Source organism: Melanerpes formicivorus, unplaced genomic scaffold (genome assembly GCF_026170545.1).
Source record: "Melanerpes formicivorus ecotype bairdi unplaced genomic scaffold, bMelFor1.0.p_v2 SCAF_29, whole genome shotgun sequence".
NCBI lineage: Eukaryota > Metazoa > Chordata > Aves > Piciformes > Picidae > Melanerpes > Melanerpes formicivorus.
Window position 1 is genome coordinate 306,513 of NW_027142381.1, and position 18,450 is coordinate 324,962.

An 18,450-nucleotide genomic window follows, 5' to 3' on the forward strand; every position below is an offset into this window, starting at 1 on the left:
TTTACAGAGGCCACTTTCCTCCTGCCTGCTCTGATTTGTAAGAGGCAGATTATCATATTATTGTCTCCTGGCTGTGAAGAATGAAGAGTAATTACTGTGGCTGCTGAAGCTACTCAGATTTGCAGCTCACTAAATGGGAAGAGGTTCATAAGTAATGTCAAATCCTGTCTGGGATGCAGTGCCTGGGTGCAGCCACTGTGAATAAAGAGGACAAGAGCAAACACTGAATAGCAATTCCCTCCCTGAAGCGTGTCCCCCCTGTACTCCCAGCAGGGCAGAGTCCTCTGCAGAGCCAGGGGGTCTGTAGGTTGGTTCATAGAGTCACAGGGGTGAGAGCCCTCAAGCACAAACCCTGTGAGGAGAGGCTGAGGGAGCTGGGCTTGTTTAGCCTGGAGAAGAGGAGGCTCAGGGGAGACCTTCTTGCTCTCCACAACTTCCTGAAGGGAGGTTGTAGCCAGGAGGGGGTTGGTCTCTTCTCCCAGGCAAGCAGCACCAGAACAAGAGGACACAGTCTCAAGCTGTGGCAGGGGAAGTTTAGGCTGGGGGTGAGGAGAAAGTTCTTTCCAGAGAGAGTTGTTAGCCATTGGGATGTGCTGCCCAGGGAGGTGGTGGAGTCCCCATCCCTGGAGGTGTTCAAGAGGGGATTGGATGTGGCACTTGGAGCCATGGTTTCGTAGTCAGGAGGTGTTGGGTGACAGGTTGGACTTGATGATCTTTGAGATCTCTTCCAACCTTATTGATTCTATGATTCTATGACTTCCTCTTCTCCTATAACTTGTTGTTTGGGAGAAGAGATTGGCCAACCTGTCACCCAACTCCTCATGACTAACTCAGCCATGTTCTTTCTTTGTGTCCTAGTTTGATTTTACTTATTCCTTCCAATGCAATATCCTGGTGTTATGCTTTTGGTGTCAGAGTGTGTGCCACAGGGAGCACATCTTCCTCTTTTTTAATGAATCTGTGCCTTGCTGGTTGTCTCAGAGCTGTGTCAAGCTGTCTGATAGCTGCTGTGATGCACACAGAGCTCTCCTGATATTCTCTGAGCATGGGAAGCAAAAATAATTAAAGTCCTGGGTAGTAAGGATGTGATTTTGCTCCTCCTGACCCCTTTGACAAAGGCAATGACTTGTTACAACTTGCAGAGGTGGAACTTGCCTCTTTACAAGGGCAGGTGGTGCCAGGATGAGGGGCAATGGTTTGAAAGTAGAGCAGGGTAGATTTAGACTGGACTAGACTGGACTGGTGCCATGGTCTAGTCATGAGGTCTGTGGTGACAGGTTGGACTAGATGATCTTTGAGCTCTCTTCCAACCTTGGTGATTCTGTGATACGGAAGAAGCTCTTTGCTGTGATGGTGGTGAGATGCTGGAACAGGTGGTGAAAGCCCCATCACTGGAGTCATTCAAGGTTGAAGGTGCTCTGAGCAACCTGCTTACTGCAAGGGGGTTGGACAAGATGAGCCAGCAGTGTGCCCAGGGGGTCAAGAAGGCCAAGGGCATCCTGGCCTGCATCAGGAAGAGTGTGGCCAGCAGGGTCAGGGAAGTCCTTGTGCCCTGTGCTCAGCACTGCTTAGGCCACACCTTGAGTCCTGTGTCCAGTTCTGGGCTCCGCAGTTTAAGAAAAACACTGAGACACTTGAAGGTGTCCAGAGAAGGGCAACAAGGCTGGGGAGGGGTCTGGAGCACAACCCTGTGAGGAGAGGCTGAGGGAGCTGGGGTTGCTTAGCCTGGAGAAGAGGAGGCTCAGGGGAGACCTCATTGCTCTCTCCAACTCCCTGCAGGGAGGTTGTAGCCAGGTGGGGGTTGGTCTCTTCTGCCAGACAGCCAGCACCAGAACAAGAGGACACAGTCTCAAGCTGTGCAGGGGGAATTTTAGGCTGGAGGTGAGGAGAAAGTTCTTCCCAGCAAGAGAGATTGGCCATTGGGATGTGCTGCCCAGGGAGGTGGTAGAGTCCCTGTCTCTGGAGGTGTTCAAGAGGGGATTGGATGTGGCACTTGGAGCCATGGTTGAGTTGTCAGGAGGTGTTAGGTAATAGGTTGGGCTTGGTGATCTCTGAGGTCTTTTCCAACCTGGTTGATTGTATGATTCTATGATCTTTAGAGATCCTTTCCAAGCCAGTGCATTGCAGGCTTCTCTGGTAGCAGTTCAGCACAGACCTGCCAAATGAGCCCTCTCTGTCTTGCTTGTTGTCTGCCTTTGCACAGGGGAGAAGATCCAGGCCCCTGGGGTTGGAAGAGACAAGGGCTAGCAGTGGCCACGCTGGAGGCTGCCGCGCTCTGTGGTCTCTGCAGTGCCTTTCCTGCAGATGCTTGGTTACAGGGCCAGTAATGAGGGCATCCTGTGGCTTCCTAGGGCTGGCATGAAGCTGGCATGCTGCTGGGCAGCTGTCTGGTGGATTGGTTTTTTTTTACTGCAGCTTTCTTGGCCTTTTCTTCTTGCCAGGCATTAGCAGCATCCTGCTTGGTTTAGTGCTCATGGTGGAGCTCAGGGCATTTCACATGTGGCACCACAGAGGCAAAGCCCTCACTCCTCTTCCATCACTGTCTCTCAGGGCAGCTGCCAGACAGGCTCCTCCTGGGCAAACATGGGGAGTTAATAGATCTTTGTTTTTAATGGGGAAGCAAACAAGCCCTCTGCAGCCATTTCTTCTTCCTTGCAAGACGAGCCAACTGCCTGTCAACAAGAGCATCTTTCAAGGTCTTTTTCTCAGGGTTAGGTGGATGCACCCCCAGCTCCATCTTTCTGGGCTCTCTGAGCTTTTCAGGCTCCATGGAATTTGCCCTCCCCCAGCAATATGTCTGCACAAGTTGCTAACCTTTTCTGGGTGGCTGTTGTTGAAGCAGAGCTCTGCACTGCTGCTCCTAAAACCTCAGGACCTGGAGGTGCCCTCAAGGGGCAGCTGGGCTTCGGTGGAGATGTTTCACTCTTTCCTTCAGCTCCACTGAAGTTCTTCCTCACAAAAGTCACTAAGGCAGTGGGATGTGTGGCAGAGCTGGTGGACAGGAAGATAGTGGCTGGTGGGTATGCTCTGGCTGTTCCCAAGGAGCAGGAGGAAGGAGAAATTGAAGACATTCAGGGTCAGGCTCGATGGGGCTTGGAGCAACCTGCTCTGGTTGGGGGTGGCCCTGATTGCTGGAGGGGGGCTGGGCCAGATGGCCTCTAAAGGTCTCTTCCAAGCTAGTGTATGTCTCAGTGAGATTGTGTATTTTACATGTATGGTTTGTTAGGGGACATCAGAGACCCTCTGCAGGGGGCTCTGGGGCACAAAACGCCAAGGGAGTGCAAAGAGAACTCTTTGGAAACAGGAGAGGCTTTGTTGTTGTCTTTCTCCATCCTGGGGCCTGGTTGCATGTCCCATGCCAAGGGAGGTCTAGTACCTGACTCTGCTGGCAGCCTCTAATCTGGTACTATCTGGGGAGGTGATGCTCCATGCCTCAGTTTCCCCACTGTGAAATAGCTGTGCCAGCACCGTGGTGGAGCTTTGTCTCTTTGTATCATTAGATGTCCTGGGAGGCTATGATTAAAACTGTTTTCAAAGTCAAAAGTTCTATGAGAGACTTCTCCCTAAGCTCTCATTGAAGTTCTGGATTGAGGCTGTAATTAGGCAGAAAATGCCTGGGTCCTGCTGGGGGAAGGGTCAGGCTGGCAGTCCGACTGCTCTCCCCTGACCTTCAACTCTCTGAGATCAAAATCCTAGCCTGGGAGACATCCCCTGGCTGGAGCTGTTCTGTGCACATCCTCTGCACCATTTCAAGGCACAGCAGCAAGAGCCTTCCCCAGACTGCATTGGGACTGCACAGGTGACTTTATGGGCACCAGCAATGACACAGAGTGGGGCAGAGAGTCACTGCAGCTAGCTATTAAGAGCATAAAAATAAACAGGAGTGTTGTGTGTGCCTGGGACCCAAGCTGCAAAAGACTAGCTCATTAACTTTAAATATATCACCTAGCTGCACTCTGGAGGTCAAACTCCAAGGGGAAAAAAAACAGTGGAAGTGTGAATACTTATCAGTCTACACACAGCAGATCCTCATCTCTCTTCAAAGGTGTGCCTCCATTTAGTGCCATGACAAGCAAGCAGGCTTTAAGGAGGAAGGAGAACCTGCTTATCCTGAGACTGGCCAGGGAAAAGGCTGATGTGGGAAGCAATCAGGCTGGATTATCCAGATTATGAAGGTGGTGGAAACCTGGAAGAGGTTGCCCAGGGAAGGTGGTAGAGGCCCCATCCCTGGAGACATTCAAGGTCAAGCTTGATGGAGTGCTGAGCAACCTGACCTAGTTGGGGATGTCCCTGCTGACTGCAGGGGGACTGGTCTGGGTGACCTCTAGAGATTCCTTCCAGGCCAAACCATTCTATGATTCTACTGCAGAGGAATCTGAAGCCCAGGTGTAAGTCCCTGTTCTGCCCTTGAGCAGGGCGATGCAATCCATGCACGTATTCCCCCCTCTCTCTTTGTTTCCCCCCTCTTCCATTCTGTCTCTCTTCAGCCCAATGAATATTTAATTATGTCCTCCAAGGGAGCTGCTCCAATGGGAGACATTTGGACAGGCAGCAGCTGACAGGAGGCTGAGGGTTGGGGCTCTCCCATGGGATGGAGGGCGAGGAGGGTTCACACTGCTGCTCTTCCAAGCATTTAATTATTTCTTCAAAGCAGAAGAGCTCTGGCAGCAGAGTTTGCAAGAGCCCCCACACAGGCTGCTGCTCCCTGAGATGCAAAGATTTAGCAGCTCAGCTCAGCCCAATCCCTCTCTCCTCTTCCAGGTCCTGCATGGTTTAAGGGTGATCTACTGCTATGTCTCTGTCCAGCACATCCAGCCTGAGCAAACCACTGCAGATGGTAGATCCTATGTGGGATCAGGAGAGAGGCAAGGTGGAGCTTGGTTTGGTGTAAGAATGCAGCTGGAGGTATCTCAGGCTGTTGTTTTCCTCCTGGGTGTCCTGACAAGGTGACTACAGAGCTCTGCCTGCCCTCAAACACTTCATGTTTCCTACTAAACATCCTCCAGCAAATGCAACCTTCCCTTCCCTTAAAGTCAAAGGGGCTGAGGGGAGACAAAATCCTTGGGCTGGAGCTGAAAGCTCATCAACTTGGAGAGAGGGCTTTGATTTTCTGTGCACAGCTCATCTCCCAGAATCCCAGTATGAGGAAGATTGGAAGGGTGGAGATCATCTACTCCAAACCTTCTGCTAAAAGAGGCTCATCCACAGCAAGGTTGCCCAGGAGCAGAATGTCCAGGTGGGTTTGGAATCTCTCCAGAGAAGGAGGCTCCACAGCCTCTCTGGGCAGCCTGCTCCAGAGATCCAGCACCCTCACACTAAAGAGGTTTCTCCTCATCTTCAGATGGAATCTCCTGGGTTCTAGTTTGTGCCCTTTGCCCCTTCTCCTGTCATGCTGCACCACTGAGAAGAGTCTGCCCCCATTCTCTTGCCTCCCCACAGCTCCTTTAGCTCTTGCTGAGCAGTGCTCAGCTCCCCTCTGGGGCTGCTCTTCTCTAGGCTCTCAGCCCCAGGGCTCTCAGCCTTTGCTCCTCAAAGAGATGCTCCAGGCCCCTCAGCATCTTACACACCAGCATCATGCACACTGCTCCAGTCAGAGGATCCAAGTGCCGGGTTCTGCACATTGGCCACAACAACCCCATGCAGTGCTACAGGCTGGGGTCAGAGTGGCTGAGAGCAGCCAGGCAGAGAGGGACCTGGGGGTGCTGGTTGATGGTAGGCTGAACATGAGCCTGCAGCCAAGAGGGCCAATGGCATCCTGGCCTGCATCAGGAAGAGTGTGGCCAGCAGGAGCAGGGAGGTCATTCTGCCCCTGTACACTGCACTGGTTAGGCCACACCTCGAGTCCTGTGTCCAGTTCTGGGCCCCTCAGTTTAGGAAGGAGGTTGACTTGCTGGAACGAGTCCAGAGAAGAGCAACAAAGTTGGTGAGGGGTTTGGAACACAGCCCTGTGAGGAAAGACTGAGGGAGCTGGGGCTGCTTAGCCTGGAGAGGAGGAGACTCAGAGGTGACCTTATCACTCTCTACAACTCCCTGAAGGGAGGTTGTAGACAGGCAGAGGTTGGTCTCTTCTCCCAGACAGCCAGTACCAGAACAAGAGGACACAGTCTCAGGCTGCGCCAGGGGAGGTTCAGGTTGGATGTTAGGAAGAAGTTCTACACAGAGAGAGTGATTGCCCATTGGAATGGGCTGCCTGGGGAGGTGGTGGAGTTGCCGTCACTGGAGGTGTTCAGGAGGAGACTTGATGGGGTGCTTGGTGCCATGGGTTACCTGTTTGGGTGGGTTGGATTGGTTGATGGGTTGGACACGACGATCTTGAAGGTCTCTTCCAACCTGGTTTGGTTTATTCTAATAAAGGTTTATTCTAATTCTAGTAAAGGGCACTTTGAAACCTCTTTGGCCTAGGGTTCTGGAAGTAGAACCCCAATATGAATGAATTGAGGTTGAAGGCAAGTAGTTGAGGAGGGTAAGTCCTCCTTCAAAAGTGCTGGAGGTTCCTTCAGCTTGCACAGATGTGTGTCCAGCCCTGGGAGTGCAGTGTTGGTTTTGCAGGCTTCTTTACATGCTGAGTCTCTGGTGGTTTTCCTTTTTCCCCATCCCATTGGGGTTTTTTAGAGGACCTAGCAGACATATTTCAGAGGTGCAGATGCCCCTTCCTTGGGGCAGCTGGGTCCAAAGCACATTTCCTTGGGCTGCAGTGTGTTGTGGAGCTGGAAAACAGTTTGATTTCCCAGCTCCACATTGCTTTTAGCTGCTGTTCTGTCATCTTTGGTGTGCTTGGCATAAATGGGTATTGGACATGGAGCAGGTTCCAGTTATTCCCCACTGTGGCTTTGTTGGGCTCCATGGTTGAAGCCACAGTGAGCTCACAGCATGGCAAACATCAGTGTTGGGGCTCTTCAAACTGAAATAGTCCCCAAGGCCTTTCTGCACCCAGTGAGTGAACAGTGCACACTGTGACTTTGTCAGGTCCAGGGCCCCTTGCTGGCCAGCTGTGGTCTCTGGGCACCAAAAAAGGTTCCCAGAGAACCCAAGGACGTTGCTGGGTGCCTTCAGCCTCCTCTTGCTGCCATGGAACAATTGGCCAGGCTCACACGATGCTGCTGGGGCTGTTGACAGCACATCTAGTTGCTGTTCCCTTTTATTATCACATTTGCCTGGTTTTTGTCAGAACTGAGACAGTGTCTTGCAGAGAGCAAACCTTAGTGGGTATCTGGAAGCACTTAGCACCCAGTCGATGCTAACTGCCTAGTAATGATAAGCAGATCTGCCTTGTCTCTGATGATGTGGCCAGAGATGTTGAGTCATAGAATTTAGTCATGCAAGGTTCAGCCACATGATTGCTAACCCCCTTCTGACTCTTTGACATTAATGCCAAGATCAAAGGGAAGCATTTATGGGGGAGGAAAAAAAGTCAGGGCATCACTGTAAGTGGCTATATGAATGGGTTAGGTGGTTTAAAGCCAGGGGTAAAGCTCAGCTCTGGTGTTTTGCTAAGAATCCCCTCACAAACAGTGACCATCCCTTGGCTGCTGGATGGTTTCAGCACTGGTTAGGCCACACCTTGAGTCCTGTGTCCAGTTCTGGGCTCCTCAGTTTAAGAAGGACATTGAGAGACTTGAAGGTGTCCAGAGAAGGGCAAGAAAGCTGGGGAGGGGTCTGGAGCACAGCCCTGGGAGGAGAGGCTGAGGGAGCTGGGGTTGCTTAGCCTGGAGAAGAGGAGGCTCAGGGGAGACCTTCTTGCTCTCTCCAGCTCCCTGAAGGGAGGTTGTAGCCAGGTGGGGGTTGGTCTCTTCTCCCAGGCAAGCAGCACCAGAACAAGAAGACACAGTCTCAAGCTGTGCCAGGGGAAGTTTAGGCTGGAGGTGAGGAGAAAGTTCTTCCCAGCAAGAGAGATTGGCCATTGGGATGTGCTGCCCAGGGAGGTGGTGGAGTCCCTGTCCCTGGAGGTGTTCCAAAAAGGCTTGGATGTGGCCCTTGGAGCCATGGTTTAGTTGTCAGGAGGTTTTAGGTAATAGGTTGGACTTGATGATCCCTGAGGTCTTTTGCAACCTGGTTGGTTCTGTGATTCTGTAGCTCAGGGATGGGATGCAATCTGCCCCACACCTTGGCTGGAATCTCTCTGGACCTCACCCACCTTGCCACCTGATGGTCTTTACCTGCCTCAGAAGACCTGCATCACATGCCTTGGGGTTTCCCTGCTCTCCCAGTCTGTAGAGAGGTTATTGCAATTTCTGAGTGCCCTCATCCATCAGGGACTTGGGTTAACAAACTTGGTCTGTGTTTGTAACTGGTGGGAGCAGGGAGAGGACAATAGCTGCAGGCACCACTGGATGGGAAGGACAGCCCACTCCATCCTGGCTGTAACTTGTTGCCTGCTTCTGCCCCATCCCTCCTTACTACAAGGTTATTTTCCTTCAGTGTGCTGAGTTCCTGCTAAAGAACAGGAGGTTTCACTTGAACTGAAAGAACTTCTTTACTTAGAGGGTACCAAGGCACTGCACCAAGCTGCCCAGAGAGGTTGTGGAGTTTCCTTCTCTGGAGCTTCTCAAAATCCAGCTGGACATCCTGATCCTGGGCAGGCTGCTGTGGGTGTCCCTGCTTTAGCAGGGGGTTTGGACTGGATGATCTTTAAGGATCCCTTCCAACCCCTACCAGCTGGGACTCTGTAAAACAGTTTATGTGAGCTTGGAGTCAGAGTAGGGGGGAGGATGGGAACACTGCACACATTATACATTGGCCCAGGGGCACAGCAAGGAGGTGGAGCTGTGTGGTCACCACTGACCACAGTGTTGTTTGGGGCTTGCTGGATGGCTTGTGGAAAGGAGCAAGGGAAGATGAGAGTCGTGTAGAAGGCACACATGCTCCTGCCTGGCATTGTCCTTCCCTTCCTCCCATCCCTTCAACCCACCTGAAAGTTCAGTTCTGAATAAGCCTCATTCTGAATGTCAGCTCCTCCTGAGTGAGGAGCACAGCTGGAGGCACAACAAAGCCAGCCATGGGGATGTGTGTGCTGGGTTTGGTTTGCCTCCAATGCAGATCTCAAGCAGATGCTTGATATGTTCATCACACAGCAGCTTGTAGCACCCTGTACGTGACTATGGCTCGGAGGAGGAAGGCATTTTTTGGCTCTACCCAACCCATTTCAAGCTGAGTGCTCCCAGGAGCTGCTGGGTGGCCTGATGCTTGTAGGTCCTACAGGCAGTGTGGGAATTGGGCTTTACCTGGTTATGCACTGCTTAGGCCACACCTTGAGTCCTGTGTCCAGTTCTGGGCCCCTCCATGTAAGAAGGACATTGAGACTCTTGAAGGTGTCCAGAGAAGGGCAATGAGGCTGGGGAGGGGTCTGGAGCACAGCCCTGTGAGGAGAGGCTGAGGGAGCTGGGGTTGCTTAGCCTGGAGAAGAGGAGGCTCAGGAGAGACCTTCTTGCTCTCCACAACTCCCTGCAGGGAGGTTGTAGCCAGGTGGGGGTTGGTCTCTTCTCCCAGGCAAGCAGCACCAGAACAAGAGGACACAGTCTCAAGCTGTGCCAGGGGAGGTTTAGGCCAGAGGTGAGGAGAAAGTTCTTCCCAGAGAGAGTTGTTAGGCATTGGGCTGTGCTGCCCAGGGAGGTGGTGGAGTCCCCATCCCTGGAGGTGTTCAAGAGGGGATTGGATGTGGCACTTGGTGCCATGGTTTAGTCATGAGGTCTGTGGTGACAGGTTGGACTTGATCATCTTTGAGGTCTCTTCTAAGCTTATTGATTCTATGCTGTGGTTGTGGAGAGCGACACCTGTGCCTTTTCATCTTGCCCTGGGTGCAGCTTGGAGCCTGTGTGTTGGGGTTGGTTTTGTTTTTCTGATAATCTCCTGGGTGCTGAACACTCTTAAAAGAAATTTTGCAGCCAAATTAGTGAGTTCCCTGTCTCGACATTATGGTGTTGCATCCTCCTGAGATCCTGGTGGCAGGGAGGTTTGTTTTCTGCTGCCTGAAATGAATGTTCATGGGCTATTTCTACCAGGCAAAATGTTTTGAGGTCTAGTTCCCTTGTTGTTAACAGTTTTAATTGAAAAAGCAGTGAGTAAGGAGATAATGCTTTGGGTAATGGCATCTTGCTTCTGAGGTTGTGGCAAATGTTATAATTATGCTGATAATTAAACCCTGTGAAGTTAGTTATGATCCCTGGCAAAGGTGCAGGGAAGTCATGAGCAAGGGTTTGCCCAGAGTCTTGCTCTGAGTCAGACACAGAGACCAGGAGCCCTGGCAGCAGCTTTCTCATGAGTCATGTGTTGGACTAAGCCCTGCCCCTGCCCCCTGGGTGAAGTGACATTGTGGGCAAGGCAGCCTGAATCGCTCAGCCTTTTGGACAGACCACAGCTATGCACGGGCAGGTGCTAGGAGCTCTTTAAAATGCAAATTGTTTCCTTGCTAATCTGGTTAATTTATTTAACCCAATTTCCATCAGAGGGCACGGTTTTGTCACTGCCTTTCCCTTGAAGTGATGTGCTGCAGTGTAAACCACCCCCCATCCACTGTCACCTTGCATTACCTTCCCCAGCGTGAGCCAACGTGATGCGACTGAAACAATCCGACTTGATGTCATAAACTGAGGCCTCCCCTGGGGAAGCAGAAGGAACACATTTCCTTGTAGCCCAGAAATGTTTTAAAGGATGGTTTTTCCAGGTGGTGAGGGGCCCAACCCTTTCCTCTTCTGCTTAATAAGCTGTCCCAGGAAGCAGCTTCAGCCTGAATGCAGAATTAACCAGGTTGGAAAAGACCTCAAAGATCATCAAGTCCAACCTATCACCCAACACCATCTGATCAACTAAACCATGGCACCAAGTGCCTCAGCCAGGCTCTTCCTAAACACCTCCAGTGATGGTGAGTCCCCCATCTCCCTGGGCATTGCATTCCAATGGCCAATCTCTCTTGCTGGGAAGAATTTCTTTCTAACATCCAGCCTGAACCTCCCCTGGCACAGCTTGAGACTGTGTCCTCTTGTTCTGGTGCTGGTTGCTTGGGAGAAGAGACCAACCCCCACCTGGCTACAACCACCCTTCAGGGAGTTGGAGAGAGCAAGGTCTCCCCTGAGCCTCCTCTTCTCCAGGCTAAGCAACCCCAGCTCCCTCAGCCTCTCCTCACAGGGCTGTGCTCCAGACCCCTCCCCAGCTTTCTTGCCCTTCTCTGGACGCCTTCCAGCAACTCCACATCCTGCAGGCCCTCAGCTGGCTGCAGCCCTGAGAAGCCCTTCAGCATGTGCTGGGCCCCGAAGGTGTGAGCAAATATAGCAGTTGGATGAGGTCTTTTTGCACGTTGCAGGATCAAAGCTACTCTGAATCCCTGCTGGGTTCCCTCGCCGAGTCTCCATCGCTGGCTCGCCCCCAGGATATTCATTCTTGTTCCTCACGAAATTCTGGGCAGAGCCCAGTGAATGGAGATCACTGTTCTGGCAAAGGAAGCCCATTTGACTCTGCTTATTTTCACATTGTGTTTCTGTGAAGATAAGGACATGGAGAGATTTCAATCAGCAGTGCATCTGCTCAGATGGAGCCCATGAAATGAAATAGAAAGGACAGATAGCAGCGGCGCGCAGTCCGCACGGCAAAGCTGTCACGCAGGGCTGCTGCAGGAGCTGCAGTCAATAGTGACATTTTAATAGCAGCCCTTGCATTGATCTGCTTTTGTCTGCTGGGTTTAGACACTTCTTACACCTAATAATTTAGCAGCAGCAACTACCTGGAGAGGTGGATGCAGCCAGTTCCAGCTGAATTTGAATAAAACCCAGCCAGAGGAGTCTTACAGTTGCTGGGGTTTTTATGCTTCCAGACTTGGAGGAGGGTTTCAAACATCCACCCATGTCCGCTGGCCTAATCATCTGGAGGTGGGGACGTGCCTGTGGACTTCCAGAGGGTGGTTGGACTGGAGGATCTAACAGTTCTTCCCCAACCTTAATGATTCTGTGAAGGAGAGGCAGACAGACCCCGAGCTATGCTGTTCAGAGAAGCAGATAGAGCGAAGAGCTTTCCCCAGAGGTGAATTTCCTTTCTCCAAGGGAAAAGTACCATTGAACACCACGCTCAGATACACTCCAAACAGCAACGTGCCTCCTTTGCAAAAACACAGGATGTACTGGAGGGGCTTGGGACTGCACAGCCTCACTTCATTAAGGGCAGGAGCAGGCTCTTCTTCCTGCTAACGGCACCAAAGCTGCGTCTACGCCGCCCGCTCTGCATGCAGGGCACACAGGGCTTTGAGGAGCTCTGGATGCTGATGGAAAGCTGAAGTGAGATGCCTTGTGGAGTCATCACTCACAGGGTTGTTTGGGTTGGCTTTTAAAATCATTGAGTCATAGGATCATAGAATTGTTAGGGTTGGAAGGGGCCTTAAGGCTCATCTAGTTCCAGCCCCCCTGCCATGGCCAGGGACACCTCACACTACAGCAGGTTGCTCACAGCCACATCCAGCCTGGCTGCAAACACCTCCAGGGATGAGGCTTCCACCACCTCCCTGGGCAACCTGTTCTAGTGTCTTACCACCCTCCTGGGGAACAATTTCTTCCTAAGATCCAACCTGAGTCCAACCATTCTCTAACTCTACCAAGGCTGGTGCTAAATCATGTCCCTTGGCACCAGAGCTCTGCCTTCAGGGATGAGGATTCAACCACCTCCCTGGGGAGTCTGTGCCAGCATTTGAGAACCCTTTCAGAGAAGAAGTTTCTTCTAATATCCAACCTAAACCTCCCCTGGTGCAACTTGAAGCCTTTGGCTCTCATCTGGCTCTTCCCTCTGTACTCCCTTCCTCTGGGGAATGGGATTGGACCCATAAAGGGTGTGCAGAGCCCTGGCTCTTTGGCAGCTCTGTAGAGAGGAAGAGCTGTGGCCAAGCTCATGGCTGCTATCCTCCTGCCAAAGTTGTTGGGAGCTTTGTTAGTTGTAAGTGACTTGCCTATAAACTCTCCAGGGCTGGGGAATCATAGAATGGTCCAGGCTGGAAAGGGTCCTCCAAAGGTCATCTAGTCCAACCTCCCCACACTCAGCAGGGACATCCCCAGCCAGACCTGTTCATTTTTATTGTCTGGTCCTCTCCTCAGGGTATGCCACAATATCATAGAATCAATAAGGTTGGAAAAGACCTCAAAGATCATCAAGTCCAACCCGTCACCCAACACCTCCTGACAACTAAACCATGGCTCCAAGTGCCACATCCAATCCCCTCTTGAACACCTCCAGGGATGGGGACTCCACCACCTCCCTAGGCAGCACATTCCAATGGCCAATCTCTTTATGGGAAGAATCTCTTCCTCACCTCCAGCCTAAACCTCCCCTGGCACAGCTCGAGACTGTGTCCTCTTGTTCTGGTGCTGGGTGTCTAGGAGAAGTGACCAACCCCCACCTGGCTACAACCTCCCTTCAGGGAGTTGGAGAGAGCAAGAAGGTCTCCCCTGAGCCTCCCCTTCTCCAGGCTAAGCAACCCCAGCTCCCTCAGCCTCTCCTCACAGGGCTGTGTTCCAGACCCCTCCCCAGCCTTGTTGCCCTTCTCTGGACACCTTCCAGCATCTCAACATCTTTCCTAACCTGAGGGACCCAGAACTGGACCATTCTTTGGGATATCAACAAATTTGGGTCTGTAGGCACCCTGAAGCTGCTGCAGGAGATGCCCTAGTGCATGTATGCATCTATGATGTGTAGTAGATCCAGAGCACCATGTGAGACCTTGGCACAAAGTGACACTCAGTGAAAACCTTTGATCTTTTTCTTTCCTTCCAGGGGATGGCCAGGTTGATTTTGATGAATTCATGACTATTCTGGGACCTAAGCTGGTATCATCAGAAGGCAGAGATGGCTTTCTGGGCAATACAATAGACAGCATATTCTGGCAGGTAAGTGGCCAATTTTGGTTTCCAAATGCACCTTTAGTCAGCTACCAGTAGCTCCCAGAGTGGATTTGCTGAGGAGCAGAAGATGTTTTGCTGGGTGTGACTGCTTGTGTAGGAGCTCCTGAGATCTGTCTCGTTGTGTGCTGTGTAAGACCATCCTGGAGGGATCTGCTCTCACCTAAGCCCTGTTTGGGCAGGAAGGGAAAGGGCTTGCTGTGGATGAGCTGCAGCTGAACACAAACAGTGCACCCAGGTATTTGTGCAACATGCTTGGGAGCATTCTGGAACTCCTTTATGGAAGAGCAAAGCTTTGTTCTTGGTGAGCTCTTTTGAGTTGGGAGCCTCGAATCTGCCTGGCTGCTCTCAGAACTCTGGCGCTGTTCACCATCCCCTGGCTGTGGTAGAGGGCTGAGGTGCCTGTGCAGGTCATGTCTGCTCAGGGCTTCTGAGGTTGACTGAGCTCTGAGGGTCACCACGTTGTGCCAGCATAAGCTTTACTCATGGTGCTGCCCTGGGCTGGTTTGGTCCTGCTGGTTTCAGGCATTGGAGCAGGTCTGGCAGCAGGAGCTGCCTCGTGGCTGTTGTGCAGTGTGATTTGAAACAGACCTTTCTGGAAAAGCAAGGAAAGTCCAGGCTCTTATGGCAGGGATTAAAAAGCTCCCCCCCAAAACACATTTCTGGCCAATGTGTGGCTTGCTGGGAGTTTACTGCTTCTTGACTGATCATCCATCAGCCTTTGCTTGCTAATAAACTTTAACTGTTACCAAGTTTATGAGAGTCAGAAGAGTCTAACCCGGATATAAGCAGTTCTGCCTTCTTTTACTGCCCTCCAGAACTGTCCAGACTGAAGTGGGTGGAGCTTTGTAAAAAGGCTTTTAAAAACTCGTTCCTGGCCTCTTGGCAAGTGATAGAAATAACCCTGGAAATCCTACTCTGGATTCCAGGACTCCGTTGTCAAAGCGATGGTTTGGCCTGGGTGGAGCCACGGTGGTTTGCAATGTACCTGGGGGGGGACATGAGCTAAACACACACCACAAAGGGCTCAGCTGTGAGAATCACAAAGCTCTTACTGCCCCCACTGCACCTTGCAAGCTTCATCCCAGCACAGGAGCAAGGGGGAGAGGAGGGAGCACCATCCTGCCCCACTGGTGTCCTCCAGTAAGGCTGGTCTCACCAGAGCTGCTCAGGAATCAAACATATTGACAGCTGCCTGAACATGAGCCAGCAGTGTGCCCAGGTGGCCAAGAAGGCCAAGGGCATCCTGGCCTGCATCAGGAAGAGTGTGGCCAGCAGGAGCAGGGAAGTCCTTGTGCCCTGTGCTCAGCACTGCTTAGGCCACACCTTGAGTCCTGTGTCCAGTTCTGGGCTCCTCAATTTAAGAAGGACATTGAGAGACTTGAAGGTGTCCAGAGAAGGGCAATGAGGCTGGGGAGGGGTCTGGAGCACAGCCCTGTGAGGAGAGGCTGAGGGAGCTGGGGTTGCTTAGCCTGGAGAAGAGGAGGCTCAGGGGTGACCTCATTGCCTTCTCCTACTCCCTGAAGGGAGGTTGTAGCCAGGAGGGGGTTGGTCTGTTCTCCCAGGCAAGCAGCAGCAGAACAAGAGGACACAGTCTCAAGCTGTGCCAGGGGAGGTTTAGGCTGGAGGTGAGGAGAAAGTTCTTCACCGAGCGAGTCGTTCATCATTGGAATGTGCTGCCCAGGGAGGTGGTGGAGTCCCCATCCCTGGAGGTGTTCAGGAGGGGATTGGATGTGGCACTTGGTGCCATGGTTTAGTCATGAGGTCTGTGGTGACAGGTTGGACTCGATGATCCTCGAGGTCTCTTCCAACCTTAGCGATACTGTGAGACTGTGATATCCATTGGGAGAATCAGGCTCATGAGCTGAGCTCTTTGATGGGCAAGCAGGAAAGTGTGGACCCATCCCTAAAATTCAGCTCACAGATTAAACCACTGTAATTTATGAATAGAAATGTCTGCAGTGGCTTTGCTTAGAGGAAGCAAGGAAGGGAGGATATGTGCTCTGGTTTTAGAGCAGCAGGACTCCAAGACTCAGCTTTCATGCAGCCAGGGACTGTGACCCTTGTGTCCCCCACTGGCTGGCGTGGGATGAGTGAAAGGAGCCAGAAACTTCAGGTAATTGTCCCCACAGTGGGAAGGGGCAGCCCTGGGGGTTGTCTGCAGGCAGCAAAGCTTTGTCTGAGTTTCACAAGTGCTCCAGGGCCTTGGGAAAAAAAAATGTTTGTGGTGTTTTGCTTGTAAGGGTAAAAATACATCTCTCTACATTGCACTCTCCTGCATCTCAGAGCTCTTGAAGAGAGAGCTTCATCTCAAGTTTCATCTCTCCTGGGACATGTAGAGCTTCTGAAGAATACAATCATTTTGCTGCTTAGTCTTCCCCCCCACCCCCAGAAAAAAAAAGCAAACAAGGAGAAACCAGCCAGGGAAGTGTCATTCAGGGAACAGGTTCCCTGTGCCAGTTCCTACCTGGCTTTACCCAGACTGTCTGCAGAGCCACAAGTCACCTCACCTTTCAGCAAAGCATGTCTACATCTGCACTACCTCCAGTGGGATTACATCTGTCTGGAAACAAAATCCTCTTCTGGAAGGGGGTTTGGATGTGTTTCCCATATCCCCTGGATGTGCAGGGTTCATGCTTGTTGGAAAGGAATGGCAGGGAGAGGAGGCTGACTTTGAGTTGTGGGGAGAGCTTTCCCCCCCTGCAGTCATCCCCAAGGAATGATCTTTAAGGGCAACATAGTGCCCACAAGCCTGTGGGTCTGGGGGGTGCTGGGTGACAAGGGCAGTAAAGGTGGCACTTGGTACCATGGTTTAGTAGTCATGAGGTGTTGGGTGACAGGTTGGATTTGATGCTCTTTGAGGTCTCTTCCAACCTTATTGATTCTGTGCTTCTAAGAAGGGACAGCTCTATCTTGGTGTCATAAGGCCAGGCAGAATCATTTTGGTTGGAAAAGACCTCCAAGATCATCCAGTCCAACCATCAACCCAACACCTCCATGGCCATTAAACCGTGTCCTCAATTGCCATGGCCACACCTTTATTGAACACCTCCAGGGATGAGGACTCCACCACCTCCCCAGTCAGCTTCCCCCAATGCCTGACCACTCCTGCAGCAAAGAACTCTTTCCTAATCTCCAACCCAAACCTCTCCTGGAACAACTCCAGGCCATTTCCTCTCATTCTATCACCTGATACTAGAGAGAAGAGACCACCCCCCACCTCATTCCAACCTCCCATCAGGGAGCTGCAGGGAACAATGAGGTCTCCCCCCAGCCTCCCTCTCTCCAGGCCAAACAACCCCAGTTCCCTCAGCTGCTCCTCATCAGTCCTGCCCTTCTCGCTCTTCACCAGCTTTGCTGCCCTTCTCTGGACACACTCAAGCAACACAATATCCTGCTTGGATATTCAGGGGCCCAAAACTGAACCAAATAGTCAAGGTGTGGCCTTGAATTGTGTTTTATTTTAGGAAGTATTGATGGGTTTATTCTTGTTGCACAGAGGCAAAGCAAACCATGAACTGCAGTTGTGCATTATGAAAGATTGGTGGAAAATGAAGTTATTGTAAAACCCCCTCCTTTCACCACCACCTCCCCTTTCCCACCCTGTCTGCCCCTTTTCCACCCCACCCATCCCATTTTTCTCCTCAAATCATAGTATCATTCAGGGTTGGAAGGGACCACAAGGATCAGCTAGTTCCAACCCTCCTGCCATGGGCAGGGACACCTCACACTACATCAGGCTGGCCAGAGCCTCGTCCAGCCTGCTCTTAAACACCTCCAGGGATGGGGCCTCGACCACCTCCCTGCACAACCCATTCCAGGGTTTCACCACTCTCATGGGGAAGAACCTCCTCCTCACATCTAGCCTGAATCTCCCCACCTCCAGGTTCATTCCATTCCCCCTAGTCCTATCACTACCTGAGATCCTGAGCAGTCCCTCCCCAGCCTTCCTGTATCCCCCTTCAGATACTGGAAGGCCACAATGAGGTCACCTGGGAGCCTTCTCTTCTGCAGACTGAACAGCCCCAGCTCCCTCAGTCTGTCCTCACAGGAGAGGTGCTCCAGCCCTCTGATCATCCCTGTGGCCCTTCTCTGGACAAGTTCCAGCACCTCCACATCCATCTTGTAATAGGAGCTCCCTATCCCAGAGCACCTGGGCTGTGTTGGTGTCTCCTCCCACCCCAGGTGTGAGCCATATTGCCCTCCCCACCCACTCCCCTTTTTTATCCCCGCCAGGAAAGGCAGAAGCCCCAAAGTGAGCCCATCTGGGCTGCGGGATCCTCCTCTCATCGCTGGTGAGCCCTCGTGGTGCACACTGGGTGATGGTGGTGGTGGTGACAACAATGGCCGGGGGGCCTGGTGGCCCCCCGGTTAGGTAGGGCAATGATTGATGAGTACTCCAATATCACTCCTGAGTGCTGGCTGGGCCTCCTGACTGGGGCTGAGCTCCTCTATGTGGTATCTTGGCTGGTTGAGGGTCTTACTCCTGGCTGTGGGCTGGGTGCAGAAATGGTGGTGCTCTCTTTCTAGCTTTACAGGAAAAACATGCTGCTAAGAAGTTGCAGCCCCTCTGTGTTTCTGA

The 18,450-nt window shown here is 52.0% G+C and overlaps 1 protein-coding gene across 2 annotated transcripts in view; it reads left to right on the top strand.

Moving 5' to 3' along the window:
• CALN1 (calneuron 1) overlaps nucleotides 1–18,450 on the top strand; it is a 188,536-nt gene that overhangs the window by 98,054 nt on the left and 72,032 nt on the right. For both annotated transcript variants that reach the window (XM_068154428.1, XM_068154429.1), the window contains exon 4: nucleotides 13,744–13,856. In XM_068154428.1, the coding sequence (XP_068010529.1) occupies nucleotides 13,744–13,856 (113 nt within the window). The remainder of the gene's footprint in view (nucleotides 1–13,743; nucleotides 13,857–18,450) is intronic.